General features: G+C 33.2%; 3 protein-coding genes across 4 annotated transcripts; 1 reads left to right on the top strand and 2 right to left on the bottom strand.

Annotated features, from left to right (window-relative positions):
* Positions 1-615: 615 nt before the first annotated feature.
* Positions 616-2,303, top strand: LOC25501404 (UDP-glycosyltransferase 91A1). The gene has a single exon (XM_013590622.3). It carries the CDS (start codon positions 713-715, stop codon positions 2,111-2,113), a length of 1,401 nt encoding a protein of 466 aa, XP_013446076.1. The 5' UTR covers positions 616-712; the 3' UTR covers positions 2,114-2,303.
* Positions 2,304-2,776: 473 nt separating this feature from the next.
* LOC25501403 (protein ANTHESIS POMOTING FACTOR 1) lies at positions 2,777-8,624 on the bottom strand. Of its 2 annotated transcripts, none has more exons than XM_013590621.3 (11): positions 8,469-8,624; positions 8,282-8,373; positions 8,062-8,162; positions 6,157-6,257; positions 5,998-6,064; positions 5,803-5,902; positions 5,583-5,696; positions 5,348-5,485; positions 5,156-5,240; positions 4,850-4,899; positions 2,777-3,108 (listed from the first exon to the last, which is right to left on the bottom strand). In XM_013590621.3, exons 1-11 carry the CDS (start codon positions 8,470-8,472, stop codon positions 2,959-2,961), a joined length of 1,002 nt encoding a protein of 333 aa, XP_013446075.1. In that variant the 5' UTR covers positions 8,473-8,624; the 3' UTR covers positions 2,777-2,958. The 2 variants fall into 2 exon arrangements, with proteins under 2 accessions (XP_013446075.1, XP_013446074.1); XM_013590620.3 differs by having other exon boundaries at positions 8,466-8,619.
* A 5,106-nt stretch (positions 8,625-13,730) lies between these two features.
* Positions 13,731-18,570, bottom strand: LOC11441515 (probable 1-deoxy-D-xylulose-5-phosphate synthase 2, chloroplastic). The gene is made up of 9 exons (NM_001422022.1): positions 18,408-18,570; positions 18,107-18,262; positions 17,659-17,823; positions 16,900-17,050; positions 16,323-16,594; positions 15,971-16,244; positions 15,179-15,768; positions 14,616-14,900; positions 13,731-14,185 (listed from the first exon to the last, which is right to left on the bottom strand). Exons 1-9 carry the CDS (start codon positions 18,501-18,503, stop codon positions 14,042-14,044), a joined length of 2,133 nt encoding a protein of 710 aa, NP_001408951.1. The 5' UTR covers positions 18,504-18,570; the 3' UTR covers positions 13,731-14,041.
* Between the last annotated feature and the right edge of the window lie 2,015 nt (positions 18,571-20,585).

Below are 20,585 nucleotides of genomic sequence, written 5' to 3'. Positions count from 1 at the left end.
CTTCTTAAACCGCTTGTAATTTTTTAGTGTTCTCTTCGGTACGCCTTATACTGTGACGAATACTATATAATGTTAATATAATTCTATTTTGACTTGTTAAAAAAAAAATATCTATTTGCAAATCTCTTGTTTTCTTTTTACTTCCTTTGCGGTCTACTTACTTCTTACTCCTCTTTTCTTAAAATTGAGTTACATTTTAAAAAAAAAAATATATCATCACAGTATTATGATATTATAAATTACAGATAAAATATACTTATTTAATATCCAAAATTTTCTAATCACAAATAGATTATGGCTGACAGTAAGAAATGATATATCTAGCTGAATCATTAATTAAACGAATCAAAATATATGCAGTTTAAGTTCAACTCATTTATCTAATGAACTTAATTTTCAACTCAAATTTGGTTCATGAACCAAGTTTAACGAACTAATTACCGAATCAAATTTCAAACTATTTTTGAGTTGATTCGATTTATTATTAGCACTCGTATCTACAACTGAGATTTATTACTTTATTTAGAGAGTTAGAGAGGATGCATGTGATAAACCGCCAAATTAATGATTTATTTTCTATTACGACAACTCTTTCCTCGTGGGACGCGTGAACTGTAATTTATAGGGAAATAAGTATGCATACAACCTTGTCATTTGAGTATATAAAAGTCAACGGCATATTTTCCATTGTAGCTATCTATCTTATTTCACCATGGATGAAGAAAAGGCACTTCACATAGTAATGTTTCCATGGCTAGCCTTTGGTCACATGATCCCATACCTTGAAGTGGCCAAACTTATAGCACAAAAGGGTCACCAAGTTAGCTATGTTTCTACCCCAAGAAACATACAACGCCTCCCTCAACTACCACCAAACGTTGCTCCTCTCATCAAATTTGTGAGTCTTCCAATGCCTAAAGTTGATAATCTTCCAGAAAATGCAGAGGCCACTACAGATGTCTCATGGGATGTATTTCAATACCTTAAAGATGCATTTGACAAGCTGGAACAACCTTTGACCAATTTTCTTGAATCTTCTGATGCTGATTGGATCTTGCATGATTTTGCTCCTTTTTGGTTGGGTCCTGTGGCAACAAAAATTGGTATAAAATGTGTTTTTTTCAACATTACTACTCCGCCAAATCTTGCCTTCTTAGGCCCCATTTCAGTTCTTACGGGTAAAGAGAAAGATCCTCGAACAAAGCTGGAGGACTACACGGCTCCACCACCGTGGATTCCATTTAATACTACAGTGGCATACAAATACTTTGAGATTAAGAAGAACGCGGAAGTTTTCTCCAAAAAGGACTCAGGTGTTTCTGAAATGCATCGTGTTAGTTCTTGTGTTCAAAACTGCGACACCATTTTGATTCGTGGTTGTACTGAATTTGAACCTGAGTGGTTTGAACTCCTCCAAAACCTTCTCCAGAAACCAGTTCTACCTGCCGGTCAACTCCCTAGCACAGGGTTTAACTTTGTTGATGAAAATGACACATGGCAAGGGATCAAGAAGTGGTTAGACAACCAACCTCATGGCTCAGTGGTATATGTGGCTTTTGGTAGCGAAGCAACACCGAGTCAAGAAGAAGTCAATGAGATAGCTTTAGGATTGGAGAAGTCGAATCTTCCATTCTTTTGGGTCCTTAGGGCTCAACATGGGCGTAAAGACAAGGCGGTGTTACAATTGCCGGAAGGATTTGAGGATCGCACCAAAGGGCGCGGAGTTGTATGCACTGATTGGGCTCCGCAAATGAAGATATTAGGGCACATGGCAATTGGTGTGTTCTTTTCTCACGCAGGTTGGACATCAGTGGTGGAAGCAGTTCAAAACGAGAAGCCACTTGTGTTGATGACATTTCTTGTAGACCAGGGAATAAATGCGAAGGTGTTGGAAGAAAAGAAGATGGCATACACGGTGCCTAGAGATGAGCAAGATGGGTCATTCACAAGTGACTCAGTGGCTCGCACAATTAGACTAGTTATGCTTGAAGAAGAAGGGAGGATATATAGGGAAAATATTAAAGAGGTGAAGGACTTGTTTGTCAATATTGAAAGACAAGATAGATATATTGACAACTTGTTAGACCACCTTAAAAGTCGTTTGGAACGTTGATCACAATGCTGATTTAGAATTTACCATTTTCATAATTTTATTATTACGCAATATGTTTTGTTATGTGCTTTTTTATTGTGATTTTGTGATGTATTGTGATTGTTCAACTGTGTTATATGTATGCTATTTGAATGCTTGTTGTCATTGAGTATTTGAATGAAAACAGCCTTTTAAACGTGATTTTTATAGAGATGATTTATTGTGTCTTTGGTTCTAACAAAATGAATCACTGCAACAAAATAAAAACGTAAATGATAGATGGAAGCAGCAAACACTAGATACTGTTGTACAACATAACTGGTTAACGAACGTTTCCCTTTGAAACATTTCTCTATGCAAATTGCAAAGTGTAGGTAACTGGAACAGGTATAATGTTAAGCATCAGATCCTAAAAAAACTGAACTTCTGCCATTCATTAGGCTATCATTCTTGTTATAAGTTTCTTTGAGCTTTTCAAAAAAACTGAACAGGCTCGTGATTAACATAGGCACACATGAATAATAGTCTCAAATGATAGATAAAAATTGGAAAAACCATGAACATGATGCATAATTTTAATGACCATACCAAACTGCAGACTGGTGCATTTGGAGTTGCACCTTGCAATCAAGGACCATTACTAAGATACTATTATAACCAAATAACATCTATAACAAGAATGAATGGCAAAAACTAACATGAATACTCATTCATATATCTCAAATTGTACAGTTCAGGAGGCTCTCTGAAATACCTGTTGGAGAAGAATATTTAAAAAGCATGGCAAAGTCTGTCGGTAGGAATAACAAAATATAATCTTTCAGTAGGTTGAACGGTAAACAATAGTTTTCATTGTGTTAAGTTTTCTACTTTTTTCCAACAAAGGCTCCTATTTTAGACAAATCTGGAACCCAAAATGACAACTCAGACGACCCGGTTGCAAACATAAGACTCCCAGGAGCCCACTTCACAACTGGAGGTCCAATATCAGATGTTGCACTTCTCCAACTTGCAACCTACAAAGGATAGATAAGCATTAATATTGCAATGGAAAGTACTGTTCAAACTTTAAAATGCTGTTAACCAAAGAAGTTAATGATGCCAACCCTCCCCTGCCTAATTTTTTTTTTCAATCACAAGGTTCTGGCATAATGGTTTGCTTGAAAATTATGATTCAATATATCCATAATCAATTTCAAAAAGTATTTTCTATTAGGTGGAGGTGGGGTCACAGGCCCATTATAAAGAAAGTCTCTCATAGAATGGGAGCAAGGAGGCAAAGTGAGTGGATGGGGAATAATACAAAGGGAAGGTGGCAATTGGAGTTGGGGAGACATCCATATAGTTGAAAGGTGGAGGTCAAAAGGGGGTATGTGAGAAAATTGGGGAGTAGTGGTTAAGCTTGGTCTGGGTGAGAGGACTGTTGTCTGTGTGGAAAATAAGCTAGTTATTTTGTTTAATTTCCATAATGTGGTTTTGAAGAAGCACAAGTGTTTCTTCATCGTGCAGAACATTAATGCAATAGTTTTGCTTCACTTTTATGATTGATCCGTTGGTTTTAGCCTTTTACTTCCTGGGTTGACCAGTCTCTGCTCTCTGTTCTATAAGGAGTGAACAGAAATTACAGGGGCATGGGTGTTATGGATGTCCAAGTCCCAAATCAATTAGTACAAGATGCTTGATGGAGTATTTAAGTGGTTTGATTCTTCTCCCTTAGCCTTCAAGGGAGGATTTTCCAAATGTTTAAATACCTATAAATTGGTATCAGAACCTGGTTGCCCAGGCTCATAAAGAGATACCTAAGAAGAGGCTGACCGGAAAGGCCGAGTACACTGTTAAAGAGTACAGCTGCTGGAACGTCGTCTCTCAAGGGCAGTGCTATGATAGGGACTTGGATATTATGGGATGTCTAAGTCCTACATCAAGTAGTATGAGATGTTTGGTTGAATATTTAGTGATTTGATTCTTTCCTCTTGATAGCTAGCATTTAAAGGAGGTTCCCCATGTGCTTATATATTTGTCAATAAAAATATAATGTGGGGTATTAATCTTCACACCTCTCAATATACAAAAAATATTAAAATTTCACATACAACATTATGTTTTCTGCTATTCTCAAGGAAATCGAACAGCAAGGGAAAAAAAGGATCGACAAAATGCAAACTATTTTTAGAAAAACAATGATCACTAGTGGCTTCCATCCCATCAAATGTGATGCCAGAATGTGTACTATGGCACTCAAGATAGAACATATCCTTCATGGGATATAACTATAAGTTATAAATTTTCAAAAGTTGCTATAATAATTAATTAATAGCATACCCATAGAATTTGGGTTCTGTCCAACTCAACCTACTAAGGTGAGGGATACCTCGCACTTAAAAACATTTTTCAGACCATAACTCATCTAACTTGGTAGGCTGTAACAATGAAGGCATGCCTCGCACAAGCACGGAAAGCTGAACATGAAAAAGTGGCCCAACTTAAGCATATTATCCTTGGTCGAGAATTACTATCTGTTGGAAATTCTGCCTTTATTGTGGTCCACCCCTAACCGCCTAATTGTGGCATTTGAGTTGCCTTCATTGCAGCCTTAAACACCTTCATTGTGTTGGGTTTGAAGGGGTGGATTTAGTCCCATATTGCTTATAGATATAAAATCTAAGACTATCATAAAGGTACAAATTAAGTAAAAAATATGAAGAAAAAAGAACAGTTGTGAAATGCGGGAAAAAGAAAGAATATAGCTTAACATACCTCTTTACCACTCCGAACACTCCATGCATAGATGCTGCCGTCCCCAGAACCTGCAAAATTCAGGCTTAAAATTTAGCATAACAAACCTAGCAAGAAACGAACAGAAGCCAACAGAATTACACACATTGATTGATTGTAAAGCTTTCTTCCAAAACATAGTTTAAGGTATGGAATGCAGGGGTCATAAAGTTCCACATTCCATCTAAAGAATACAAGAAAGGTTTATGCAAAAAATTGTGGATGACGTCAATGAGTTAATAAGTGCATAATCACTAGAAAAGTGTTGGGTAATCCAAAAACTCTTACTTGATATTACAAACATTCCATCAGGGCTGAAAGAAGCTTCTAATGTGGAGTTGCATGAGACAGGTGTGACATTATATGCGAATAACTGTGTACACGTGATAAAGAAGAGCAATCACATAGAAAGCCTTTCAAAGCAAATATAAAACAATTGAAAGAAGTATTTGAGCTGAGGAAAGTAGGGACGATACGAACAAGTGTACCACGGAATGAGTCAAGAACATGGATATGTCCATCTGTAGTTGTTACAAGCAAGAGTCTCCCATCATTACTAAACTTCACAACATTCGCATCAGAAACATCTCCCCCAACAGAAAATAGCTCAAAGGGACCCTGTAGAGTGAATTGCACAATAATAGATTATTAATCTATATAACATTACAAATTTACAAACCAAAACAACAATGTTTTTCATGTGAAATTTGCAAACCTTTTCATACATCCTTGCATCAAACATTCTTATGTATCCTCCAAAGGCTATTGCAAAGACAAGCCCTTGATCATCATATGATATAGCAGGCCTTCCTTGTACATGTAGCAGTCCCTATTTAGTTTTTAAAGAAAGTAAGAAGCCCCTAAAAAAGTTATATGATGTATTAGATACAAAAGGATTAAGAAATATGCAAGCAGTAGTGTTCAAATTCTACTACCTGGCACTTCTCGGCCCTTTGATCCCATAGTAAGACAGTTCGATCTAAAGATCCAGATATAAAGCAATCTTTCCGAGGGCACAAGCTAAGTGAGACAACCCTAGGAAAAGAACAAATATGTATCTTGTTATGTGACAAAATGGGAATGTACATGAACACTACATACAATTTGAGATTGGAGTGTATATAACAAACCTGTCATGATGACCTTTGAAATATCTCAAGTACTTGTTATCATGCAATGATAGAAGCCGCAAAGATTCTGGATTAATTGATCATATTAGTAATGAATATACAAAAATTTACGGATTACACAGAGATCAATGAAGATGGAAATAGGTATATAACACATACCATCCCAACCATTCTTAGAAGAGTAAATGACAGTTGTAGGATGAGATGTGAAGCAAACCAAATCAACCCCATATTTCTTACTGTTAATTGTCTTCAAAGATCTGGTAACAGTTAGGAAATCTCAAAATTTCAGGTTGATGAACAAATATAGATCAATTGGTAGAGAAAATGACTCGTATGGATGACACAACACAGGACATTAATATATAATACTGAGAAAATAATGTAGTTTCAAAAACTCAACATTATTTCTAATGACATGATAAATTTCTTCATTGTGACTATTTACTCAACAATCTATTTACGAATGTAGTATCCAGGTCATGTCATAAATTTTAAGAATCCCAATCCGGTACAAGAATCCATCGCATATACTCATGGTATAATGTTGTAAATAGTATTAGAGCATATGCAACCCTAAATTAGAATTTTGAAGCTTTACCCAATTTTGGGAGGCCCATTTTTGCTAAGTCAGTTTTAACAAAACTATTGAAGTTTCACTCCTACACCAGAGTCTTCATATATTGTCACCTTAATTTGTCTTAAACAAAAAAAACATTTTTCCTCAACTCTCTCTCTCCCTTTCCTCTTTGAGAAGACAATGTTTCTCCCAGCCCCCATTATCTTAACTCCAAATTTTTCTTCCAATCCACACATCTGATCCTCCCTGTTCTTCCAATATCCCCGTCTCCTGGCCCTATCTCCCTTGTTCTCAGTCTCTTCCACCATCTCCATTGGAAAGGGAGGACAACACATCAACCAAAGCAGAACCCATTGAAAAAAAGGACAAGAAAATGGGCTAGAATGCCTAGCCTCCGTCTTCTGCCATTTTTGGCTTCTGCTATCACCGTTGTTGATCTCGCAAGCGAGCGAGCCTCCTGCTCCAGCATCCTTCATAAAACGCGGCTCACCTCCATTGTAAATAGTTTTGGGTTTTCTTTCCTCTATTTTTCTAGTTTTGCATCTGTTTAATTTCCTATTAAACCGTTTGATATCAATGCATCTTTTCCCTTTTCTTTTCCACTTCTGAAAATGATTATTTGGTTGCTATCTAGGCATCGATTCAATTTTCTTATTAATAAGCAACCAATTTTTACTAACTATCAACTGATTTTTTCTGACTTACTACAGAGATGAGAATGAAATAAGCAGTGCCGCTTGTGTTTAAGCAATTGAAAAGCAGCAACTAGCGATAAAATTGCACTAAGAGGCATCATAAGCTTTGCTGAAATAAAAGTAACGATAAAAGAAAAGAAAACACGATTATAAGATGAGTAAACTACCACTTGTTCAAAAAAAAAAAGATGAGTAAACTACCAAATTAGTCCCTGACTTTGTAGGGCGCATTCAAATAAGTCCCTGAAAGTATGAATATTTCAAAAAGGTCTGACTATATTATTAAACTGTCGAGTTGGTTCCTATATTTAACCACTGAGGAATGTCAGGGACACTCTCTTTTAAACAATCCCCCTAACACTTATTCTCTTATTGGATGAAATTAATGTATGTCCCACCACTTTAAGTGGAACCCATTTCCAAAGTGTGAGACCCACATTAATTTAAACCAATGAGGAAGTTAGTGTTGAAAAGAGAGTGTTGCTAGCACTACTCTTAACCACTTACCAATTAGGTCCCTATATTTTAACAACTTACTTACTATCAATGTAGGACCTAACATCTCTAAGAAGGACTAATATAAGTAAAATTTGACAAAGTCAGAGACCTTTTTGAAATATTCGTAATCTAAGGGACCTAATTGAGAGCATCCTACAAAGTCGGGGGCAAATTTGGTGGTTCACTCATTATAAGAACGTTGAATGCAGTAATTTCAACGAAGTTAATAAGCTGATTCTACATGAATTGTTCACATAATTAAAAAAATAAATAAATAAAATTAGGTCTTACGTTCCAGCAGCAACGTCATATAAACGAATTGATTCATCATCACTAGCAGTAACTAGATAACTTGATGCCCTATGAAAATCCATCGAACTAATTCTACCATTCTGTAAAAAAATGCACAAAACAGAAATAATTAAACCCAATTATGCTATGAAAAACCCTAAAATGTTGATTTTGATTAAACAGAAAAAAAGAAATAAAGGAAAAAGTAGAAATTGGTTACGTAATCTTTGAAGGACATTCCAACTTCCATACTGAGAAGAATTTCTTCACTGAGATCCAAAGAAACTTTCTCTTCTTTTTCCCCTGGTGTTCCTGAGAAGAAAAACACGAAAATGTGAGCGAAAAACGAAGTAAAAAAGAAACGGAACGAGCGTGTAAAATCGGTAGTGATAATTTAGGTGTACCACCCATTGTTGAAGATGAATTTCGCGTTGGTGTATGAAATGTTGATGGAGATTTTGTGGGATTGGAGTGAGTGAGAAGAAACCTCAATCACACAGCTTGAAGAAGCAGGCGAGTTTTTGTTTTGAAGATGACTTGTTTCTCTTTTTTTTTTTTTTTTTGTACTAAAGAGGGCCTTTGGCCCGACTTGTTTTTAATTTACTTTTCGTTAAAATAAAAGTTTTTGTTTTTTTTTTTTTTTTTGGTCTTAAAGTTTTTGTTTTTTTAACAGCCGTTAAAATAAAAGTTAAATATTCTTTAAAAAAAAAAAAGTTAAATATGTTTTTTATCCTTTATTTAAATGTTTATAAAAAATTTGTTAGTTTTTTGCTTCTGCAGAAATATTTCATCACCGTAGCCTTTCTAAAGGGCGCTGAAGCCTTTGGGAGAGGCTAAGAGCCCTTTCCGAGGCTCCGTTCATATTTCTTCATTTTTTAATGAGTTTTTACAAAAATGATTAGAATATTATTGTAATCTTTCTACAAAAATTAGTTTTTTTAATTAAATATAAATTTTTTTAATGCTTAAAAATTTATATTTCATTCATATTGTGTTAAAAAAAATTGAGAAAGATTTTCATAATATTCTACTCATTTTTGAAAAAATTCATTAAAAAATACGAAGGTTAAACATGAGTAGCATAAAAAGTAGAGAAAAAAAATAATGATGGATAATTTTTTAGGGAAAAGTCTAAGACCATCTACAATGAGAGGTCCTTCCCTATTTAGCATCATGCTAAAGACATTCTCATTGTTTGACATCAATGAATATGGTGTTTATAAAATGGGTGCTTTTATAGACACTCTCTCCTATTACTCATGGGTGCCACATGTATAACTAATTCTATTTTTTTCCTATTCAATTGTTGCAATATTTTAATATTAAAACGTAAATTTTATAATATTTGCAAGAGCAATATTTAATCGATCAACATGAATCTTCAACAAAAACCATTTTTTACAACAACAAATAATTTACCCATTTGAATGAAAGAAAAAAAACATATGATGATTTTTAATTTGTTCGATTTTAGCATACGGTGATTAAAAAAAAAATGCTCGCTTTTTTTTTGTAATTTATATCTTAACTACTTTAATATTTTAAAATTATATAATTATATATGAGTATATAAATTATTGTTAACATTTAATAATATAAAATTATTGTTTGGACCCAATTAATAATTGTTTTGGGTGTTAGGTTAGAGAGATTGAATGTTTACTCAATATTAATTATAAAATGAATTATGTGTATAGTTGAGACCCGTTTAAACATTCAAATAAGGTATTGCACTGTGGATCGTCTAACAAAAATGGTGTGTTTATGGTTGGAAGGGAGAATGATTTTCCAATGATGAGAATTTACAATCCTACAATTGATATATAATTTAAATATTCAACAACTTAGATTTAAGAAGGGTTAATTACCTCTTGTACCAACTTCGATATTAATCTATATATATTTATAAGGGAAATGTTAATTTCATATTTATATCAAATTTATTTATAAACTAATTTTCAAAATTAAATTAGTTTATATACTATTGTTTATAAAGGAAAATTATATATAAATTAATGTCCATAAATAAATGTTTTCTTTTCATTGAAATCTACCAAATATGGGTAAAAATTTGACAAAAACAAAAAAGAATGATTCTGCAAATAAGTTCAAAGCATCTAGATTATTAGTATATAATAAAAAAATATCTACAAATGTGACAAAACCTACAAATATGATGAAATAAAAGTGCCTGAAATAGAACAAAGTGATTTGGCACAAATGGTTATTGAACTTCATCAAAGGAGAAATTGCTAAGGAGCGAGAACCTGCCTTTGATTCTTGGATGGAACAATTCTTGGAGAAACTATATTACCTCACAACTTAACTCCATATTACTAGAGCCCCTTCCCTTAGAAAACCAGAGGATTAACCAAAAAAAAAAAGTGTGTGAAATATTCATATATATTAATATGAATATTAGTTGAGAAAAAACCTCACTGGCGGAGGCAGAAATTTTAGATTGAAGGGGCAATATTCATATATTTTAATACGAAAAATACAATTTCAACAACAACAAAAAAAAACTTCATATTAGTTGAGATTCTTCCGGCTAAAAGTAAAATACATCATTGCAATAATATATAAATGAAAGAGTCCACATGTCCTAACTTAATGGGAAAAAAAATATTGAAATTGTTATGTTGAACGATGTGACTAGGTTTGAATTCCGGCTTTTCAAATTGTATGTGTGTGTGTGAGAGAGTATTCAATGACGGTTGTCATTTCGTCTATCTATCAACTATTAAAGTATTTACATTTTCATTATACATAGTAGAATTTATTGAGTTGAGAATAATGCAAGTATTAGTGTATAATCATAAAAAGTAATTAAAGTTGTATTGAAAATTGAAATTATCATTTAGTTTAGAATAAAATTTTACTACAAATGAATCTCACTTTGCACTAAAGAAATACTTACTCCATAAAATAAAATTTTACTACAAATGAATCTCACATTGCACTAAAGATGTACTACTCCCTCCTTCCAAATTATAAGTCGTTTTGAAAAAAGTTGTCCCAAATTATAAGTTGTTTTACAATTTCAATGAAGCATTAATGTTACTTTTTCTATTATACCTTTCATTATTTATTACTCTCCCTACTTTCAGTTCTTTAATTTGTCTTTCTTATATCGTTTATTAAAGATATTTTTGTAAAACAACTCATAATATCTCTTTTCCATACAAAATTAATTACATTTATTAATACATGTGAAATGACAAAAACGTCATATAATTTGAGACAGATAGAATACTATATTATGATAAATTGATCAATTCATCAATAAATAAGATACTAAATAATTTGACTAATTTTACTTTGGTAAAATAAGTTTTTTTTTTTACGAAGTAACGAGGACATATACTTTTTTTTTTTTTGAGCAACGAGGACATATACTTGCCATAACACCATTATGTACTAGAATCAATTAGCCTGATTTTTTCACAAATTCCGTAACTCATGATTGGCTTAAGACCAATTCGGTGGGCCCGATGACATTCATTTTTGTAGCAATTGTTTGGTGGGCGTGGAGGAATAGAAACATGATGTGTTTAGGCAACGAAAATTGGACTATAAATCATCTTGCCTCCAACATTCAAGGTATTGTTGACACTTTTAAGTCCTCTTACCCTTCCTCTTCTAACAACACTATGGAAGATATATTTGTCAAGTGGAATCATAACAACCACTCTAGCGTCATTTTTAATGTTGATGGAAGTTGTCTTGGTTCCCCCACTAGAACTGGTTATGAAGGAATTCTTAGAAATGATGTAGACTTTTACTTGTATGAGTTTTTCGGATATATCCATGATTCTTCTAACATTCTTTATGCTGAGCTCTATTCCATCTACCAGTGCCTCTCGCTCGCTAAATATAAGGGCATTGTTGATCTTTTTTGCTATTTTGATTCCTTATTATGTATCAACATCATCACCAGCCTCCTCTTGAAGTTTCATGCTTACACTATTTTGATTCACGACATAAAAGAGCTGATGGAGTAGAATCAAGCAACTATTAGCCACACCCTCGAGGAGGGCAACCATTGTGCGGATTTTATGGCCAAGCTTGGTGCCTCGTCTAACTATGAGCTCATGCGTCACGATTCTCCACCTACGGAGCTCTTGCCCCTCCTTCAGTCTGATGCTGCTGGAACTTTTTATTTGAGACTTTAGTTCTCTTTTTCTTTTTGTTATTTTCGGTTCTTTCCTTGTTCTTTAGCCTTTGTAACAAAAAAAAAAATGCCCACGCAATTCTATAATTAGCTCCACCCATGTTGTGCCGCACGACATGGAAACCTACACTATTTACATCATCTGGTCACTATTATAAGCAAAAATGTATTTTCTAAATTCATTCAATAAATTATGTATATAATCAATAATATAGACCGCATACATAATTTATTGGATGAACCTAAAATATGGATGTTTGCTTATAATAGTGACAAGAGGTAAATTGATACCCACATATAAATGTTGTTTTGTCATTGAAATCCACCATATATTAGTAAAATTGGTCAAAGAGAAATCATTTTGAAATATTCATATAGTCAATTATCTATTTAAAAGCACCTTACAAAATCAGAGATTAATTTAATGATTTATTTTTTTAACTTAAAAAAATAAATCATTAATTATTCATATAGTCAATTATTTTTTTAAGTCATTAAATTAGACAAATAATGACCCCCACATTATTCATTGTTGACACTAACCGACATCGACGCAGGACAGGAGAACTTCAAGCTTGTCTCCCACAAAGAGCATCAATAAACCTTAGATTCTACGAGTAAATGTTATTTCATCCTTTTGTCTTTTTGTAACAAAATTAATTAAAAGTTGCTTGGACCAATCTTTCCAATTATAGATGATTCTTCCAATACCTCCAACTTTGACATCTTTATTAGCAACTTCATATCATGTTTTGTCACTATATATAGAGCATATACCCCATTGTAGTCACATCTTTTTCTTCCAAAAGTTTACTATTATTATAATAATATAAATCCAATGGCAGGTCAAATATTCTTGTTATATTTTAGGACAAATTGTGTATTAATAAAAAAATGTATTAATATTTTAGGACAAAACATTTAGGACAAAATGTTTCCCCATGTTACTTACCTATATTATGATTTACTTGCAGTATGAATTCTGAATTGTATAGCCAATTTTTTTTTTTTTTAGAATTAGAAGGTTAACACCAAAAAAAGTTATGAGTTGATGCTGAAAAAAATTAGCATTGTTATGAATTTGAACTCTAACATATACCAAAATATAAGCTCTCTCGAAAGAAATAATTAAAGTCTATTTTTTCTGCCTAGGAGTTTAGAAGAATCAATGTTTCTGGAAAGTGATTGTAGTAATATAATACTACATGATACATTTCTGTCTACATATAGTTTGAGAGATTCAACTAGCACTTTACATGCCATATCCCTGTAATGGTCCAGATAGGGGATTTTTTCAAATCACAGATGTAGAAAAAAGTAATATAGTACCCTATCCAGACCCTACTCATTGTCATCCCTACACATGTGGCCGCCTCCTCTGATACAATGCGAGCAAAGGAGTTCGCTCTGTGTGTTTGGGATGACATTATTTTTCATCTTATGAATGATGATTTTCTAATCTGAAATAAAACGGTAAGTATTAAAAAGAAACCTTTAAGCATAACAGTAACACTTGTAGCAACCATACTTCAAGTTGAAACTGTGTCGGATGTGTTCGGATGTCTGACACATGTCACGCAACATTTATTTTATGAGTCTTGAAACATTCTTTAAGTATATGTTGCAACTTGCAAGAATAAATTCATCTATTTGAGTCACATGTGATTCTTGCTCCTAAAACCAAGAAAATAGGACCCATATCATATAACTATAGTCTACAACAACAATGCTACTATAGTTATGTACAGTTTCCTTTCACCCATTATTCTAACTTGAGTCTTCTAAATTCAAGGTTTGTGATTTCATTTAAAAAAAAAGAGCTTCTTTTGGCATTTCCAAAAGAGAGAGGACTGTAGCTAGAATATGTTTTGATGAAAGACCTGCTTCATCAATCTGATCATTGGGTGCTCCATGGTCAATGTACCTATCAGGAAGCATCATTGATCTCAACTGCATGTAGATAAAGTTCACAAGGGAATTAGCACTTCACTTAGGAACATTCAAGAGAAAAATTTATATGAAAATTGAAATAACTATGTATCTTGATACATACTGCATATACAAGTGTGATACGACACAAATACATAAATTATTTAAACTCATGACATGACACGACTTATATACGTTAATAAACTTATATGCATCACACCCTCAACGAAGATGTATTTTACAAAGAATCCCAAATGTATCCGACAATATATTTTTTAAAAACAAGAAAAAAACAATCAGATATACTTCTAGGATATATTCAGAGTATCCTAGGAGTATCGGTATCTGATACATATTTGACACGGATAACACTACCATTTTAGATTATCATAGCTTCATAGGTAAATCATTGAAAGGGGAGTGACTAATTCATAAAGGAAGGTGTGTTTACCTTAAGTGGTCCATCAAGGAGACCAGCTAAGCTTAAGAATTGAGAAACATGTGATCCAAAACCTCCAATGGAACCCTCCTCCACTGTGATCAGTATTTCATGCTCTCTAGCCAGTAGCCTAATGAGATCAGTATCCAAAGGTTTGCAAAACCTAGCATCAGAAACTGTCACATAAACCCCTACTGCTCTAAGCATTTCTGCTGCTTTCATGCATTGCTGAACCATACAGCCATATCCCAAAATCGCAACTCTGCTTCCTTCAAGCAGAATTCTGCCTTTTCCAATCTGTATAACGAAACATAAATATTTCAATTTAGTTGACTAACTATTCAGCATTCTGTTTTGATTATTGTGTAATAGTTATATATGCTTACTATGAAGTCCTAACACAGACATGGATAACAGATATGATACTGAAACACAGACACGTAGACACCCGTAATAATTTAAAAAAATAGAAGTGATTGAATGTAACTGTATGTGTCAATGTCGAAGACTGATAGGTGTTGGACACCGGACACACCTTCAATCGAGATATGGGTGCTACATAGTATGCTAATTACCTCAAGCGGGGTTCCTTTGTTATGGAGAGGAAGATCAGCTCCAATTCCATTTCCTCTTGGAAATCTAAAGCAACTTGGTCTATCATCTATAGCTGCTGCAGTTGCAACCATGTTCATCAGTTCAGCTTCATCAGATGGAGCCATGACAATCATGTTGGGCAAGCAAGCCATGAAGGTGATATCAAATGCTCCACAATGGGTTGGCCCATCTGCACCAACTAAACCAGCTCTATCCATCGCAAATCGAACAGGTAGTTTTTGAAGATCAACATCATGGACTACCTGATCATATCCACGTTGTAGGAATGTTGAATAAATAGCACAAAATGGCTTGAGACCTTCAGTGGCTAACCCTGCTGCAAATGTAACAGCATGTTGTTCAGCTATGCCGACATCGAAACATCGGTCTGGAAACCTTTTCTGGAAGTAATTTAGGCCAGTTCCACCACCCATTGCTGCATGAATTGCCACTATCTTATTGTCCATTTCAGCTTCCTTTATCAATGAATCAGCAAAGTACTGTGTGTATGCCAGTGTAGAGGGTTTTGGCTTGAACTGGTGGCCTGTTTTCGGATCAAACTTGACAACACCTGAAAATGTGTGAAAGTATAAGCACCCTTATGAATTGCTCATTATAATTACTACTTCGGACTTAACTATAAGCAAAAAAGTACATGCATATATATGGTCCAAATATGAACTAGATCCATGGATTTTTTTGCTTATGTTTAAGTCCAGGGGAAGTATATGTTAACATTTGAAGCAATAAAAAAAAAAATAGTCCATTCTGACCATGCATTCTATCAGCTGCTGCTACAGCTGGAGGGTATCCCTTTCCTTTCTCCGTAACAATATGAATCAAAACTGGACCTGAAGCTGGCGTTGCTTTCACTTTCTCAAATATGTTGACTAAATCTTCAATGTTATGACCATCCATAGGACCAATGTAGTACATACCAAGCTCCTCAAAGAGTGAAGAACCAGAACCACTAATGAAATCTCTTGCATACTTATCAACTTTTGATGCAACTAGGTGTGTTTGTCCTCCTATTTGCTTTGTGATGTTCTGTAAAAGATAAATTAGAGTCAGATTCCAAAAGGGTATTGAAGTTTTTGAGTAATATAGGGGTCTAAAGGGACTTACTTTCGTGGCTTCTCTAAGTTTGCGAAATTTTCTGCTTGCTTGAATTTTGCTTAAAGTACTACTTAGGGCTCCAACTGGTGTTGCAGGGCCATCAAGTGTCGCAGTTGGCAAAGAAACTTGCTTGTTGTCATTCAGAATAACTATCAAGTTAGAATCGAGGAATCCTGCATTGTTCAAGGCCTCATAAGCTTGGCCGGCAGTCATGGCACCATCTCCAATCACTGAAATCACACTGTTCTTCTTTCCTAACAGATCCCTTGCAATTGCCATACCTATTAATATTTTTTTTATTTGAAACAAATGAAAAGTTATTCATACATGGATTTACACATTGATTTGATTAAAATATATATAAGTTATGCTTACATTACGAGTACATTCAACGCAAAATTTGACGAAATTGAGTTAAACTTACCATACACAGGTCAAGTGGTAATATAAAATCGATGGCGGGATAAAAAGGTAATTGCAACTTAATATCATCGTATTTATTGCTTTTCGTTAAAAAAAAAATCCGTAACAATCAACATTAGTGTTACAATATATATGTATTGGTTTTAAGATCGAAGAATCTTACCAAGACCAGCTGATATACTTGTGGAACTGTGGCCGACTCCAAAAGCATCATGAACACTCTCATCCCTTTTGGGAAAACCTGCTAGTCCTGATGTCTTCCTAATGGTATGCATCCTTGACCTTCTACCTGTGAGAATCTTGTGGGGATATGCCTGCAATTTGGATATTTCATTTTAGTCCCTCTTATTCATGACAAAAACATTTGATTATAATGGTCAAGATTTTAAGGCTGTCTTTTTTTAATGTAAGGCTATGTCTAGTGTAAGAGAAATCTTGAGTACAAAAGAACTAATTGATAGGATTGTTGATAAAGGTTATTATCACATGTGTTAGCAAGTAGGTGAGGGAATATTTTATTTTAAATTGAGGTTGCGGATACGAAACACGGTCGATGTGGAAAAATGCGAAAAATGTGGGAAAACACAAAAGAAGCGGCAAAAGTTGCGGTTGGGACCACAATAAAAAACAATGTGTAACGGATCATATATTAGGAAATAGTTTATGTTGCATTAATTCGTGTAATCACACGTTTACGGACTAGAACTCGATCGGATTTTCCATATTCTAACTTCATATTATGGACTCAATTTACAAAGTTCAAATACAAACCATCATATTAAAATCGGATCGAGTTACTACGTGAATACATAATATTCAAATAACTGAAAACTGAAATTTTATTACCAAAGAATTTCTTTCTACATACAAGATTCAATTTTCCCTACAAAGATCAAATATAAAATGAGATTAAAAGTTCAACCTGATGGCCAACATCCCATATGATCTTGTCATCCGGAGTGTCGAAAACATGATGAAGAGCAACTGATAACTCCACCACTCCCAAGCTTGAGCTAAGATGCCCACCAGTGTCTGACACACTGTGTACAATGTCAGCCCTCAATTCAGCAGCCAATTGTTCCAGATCCTAAAAAATACACACAAAACCATCAAAAATCATAGAAAAACAATTTTTTTTAAAAGGGTATCAAAAATTATTATTAATTAAAATAATGCGGTAAATATCATTTTACAACTATCTACGAGGAGATTTAAACTCTGTCCCTTTAGGTTATAAGTCAAACAGTCAAATCAAGCACATCATGGACAAAGAAAAACAACTTTTGTATTAGTCACAGTCAATTAAATGTACCATACATATTCCATAACCTATGAAACATAAATCCTAGTTTTTGATAAAGGATTCAAACCTCTGTGGTCAGGTTCTTCATATGAACTGGAAAATTAACTGTATCCAACAATGGTGTTGGTGGTTTTTCAGCAGAGAAATTGATCTTCCATTCATCTTTTTCTTTCCTTATAACAGTCCTCTCCTCATCACTGTTTGATGAAGCCATCACACAGAACTGATCACAAAAACAAGTCACACATAAACATCATCAGCAATAAAAATCTTAATTATCATATATACAACAAAAAAATATCATATACAAAAAAAAAACATTGGTTAATGATATTAATATTTCATGTGCATGGGATGAATAAACCAACCTGGTTTCTGTAACCATGGTTTGGATTTGGAGCTATGAATTTGTGGCATTGAAGAAGAGAGTGGTTTGGTTTAAGGAGGCAACTAGAGAGAGCCATTTTTTTTCTTTTCTTGAGAAGGTGAGAATGAATGAAATTGTGAAAGGTGCTCTTAAGTTATAAAGTGTGATGTATTAAAAATATAATAGAGAACTTCTCTTTTACATATATTTATAATAGAGTGAAGATGCCTAAGCCCTAAGGAAAACAACAAATAAATCAATCATTTGCACTCTGTTTGGCAAAACCAAATTTTGAGTTTAAAGGATTTTTTTTTTTTTTAAAACTCGATTTCCGATATAAGAATCGATTAATTTGAGATGACCAGTCTCACGCCCATTTGTGTGTGTGTGTGTGTGTGTGGGGGGGGGGGGGGGGGGGGGGTAATGTTGGGGAATCGAACTCGAGACCTTGAGAGGAGCAAACTTTAAGATCCCAATCCAACTTCAAATGAGTTTTGAGTTTAAACGGTTAATAGTAATAATTTTTAATCTGACTCAGTTACCTTTCGATCGAACTTAAGATTACCAAAATCCCTTTACCTAAGAATTGAAAAATCAACACTATTTTTTTTTTAAGTTTATAGCTCATACTTTATGTAATACTAGCTTATAAGCTTTAATATATCTAAAAAAAATTATTCGACGAACATATAGTTTTTTTTTACTAGTTTATAGCTCAAGTAGCTTATAGCTTCTATCTTATATTTTGTTCACGAAGTTTTTTTTTATGAATCTATATCTTCTTTTGATATAAGCTAGTTCAAGTAACTTATAGTCTATATCTTATATCTTGTAAAAATAAAAAAACGTATATCTTATAATTTTTCATTTTAATGTTATTCTTTTTTAGAGGCGCTAATTTTATTCTTGTTATCTAAATTTAAAAAAATACTAATTTAAAATATATTTTTATGTCGTTTTGTATCTATCAAACAAAAAAAATGATAGAGACTAATTGACGTTTCATCATAAAAGACTAAAATGGCGGATTTAGTATACTTTAAAATTACTTATCGTATTTATATAGTTTAGAAATAAATTGAAGAATCGATGATCAACCGGAGTCGTGTCGGTGGAATAGACTATATTTCCAAAAGAGAAATGATATTTGTACAACCACTTTTGTACAATATTTTGATAACTTTCTCTCTCATACTCACATTATACTCTTATTCTCTCTCTTCCTTTTTCTCTCTCCATTGTTTTTTACCAATGAAAAGAGAGAAAAAAGAAGTTGTTAAAAAAATTGTCTCAATTAAATGTTCAAATATCGCTCCTCTTTCCAAAATATGGTTAACCAAAGTTGGAATTTTGACCTCAAAAACACCTACATTTAATTTCGACGTGCCACAAATAATATTACTCGTATTAAAGAAAACCTACAAAAAATAACCAATTTTTGTTAAGAGATCGATGGTTTGAGAAGTAAATCGAAAATCTATTGAGAAAACAATCCGATACTGAATTTTTTTGTCAATTAATTATTGTGCATTAATTACTTTGGTCTGGTCTTCTCCTTCTTTTTTTGACTCAAAAAATTAGTCTTATCTTGCATGTACCTTCTTTAATTTATTCATTTTTTTTAAGACCTTCATTATTAATATTATTACCTTAAATTTTTAGTAATAGAAAAATTTTATATTCAATAGCCGGTCAAAAAAGTTTCCTTTTTATTCAACAGTAACAAAATTAGTTAGGAAACATTTCCATTAATTTATTGCAGACGGAAAATGGCTAAGAAGAGAAAAAAAAAAAAAAATTCAACAAAATTGAAGTTCCTATAAGAAAAAAAAAATTGATGTTGTTGATTAAAAATGATTGAAGTCCCTTCCTAATAAAAGTACAAATTGATGTTGATTAATCATTGAAAACATCATTTTTTTTTTTTTTATCAAAAAAACGTGTTTCTCAATATATATTTTTTGTACCATCTTTTTTGTGTTTACGGGAACGTGTTTCTCAATCTTCTTGGCTTCTTGCATGTGTTGTGAAAATCTTTCTTATCCAAAAATATTTCTTTAAATTACATAAATTTAATAATTTTTATACAAAAAATATTTGCATGACGATTTTTTTTTAAGAAGCTAAAATAACATTATGTATTTACCATCAACGCTAATTCCTTCCGGCACAAAAGTAT

Source organism: Medicago truncatula, chromosome 8 (genome assembly GCF_003473485.1).
Source record: "Medicago truncatula cultivar Jemalong A17 chromosome 8, MtrunA17r5.0-ANR, whole genome shotgun sequence".
Taxonomy (NCBI): Eukaryota; Viridiplantae; Streptophyta; class Magnoliopsida; order Fabales; family Fabaceae; genus Medicago; species Medicago truncatula.
The sequence above is the reverse complement of the archived record's forward strand: the minus strand, read 5'-3'. Positions and strand labels throughout refer to the sequence as shown.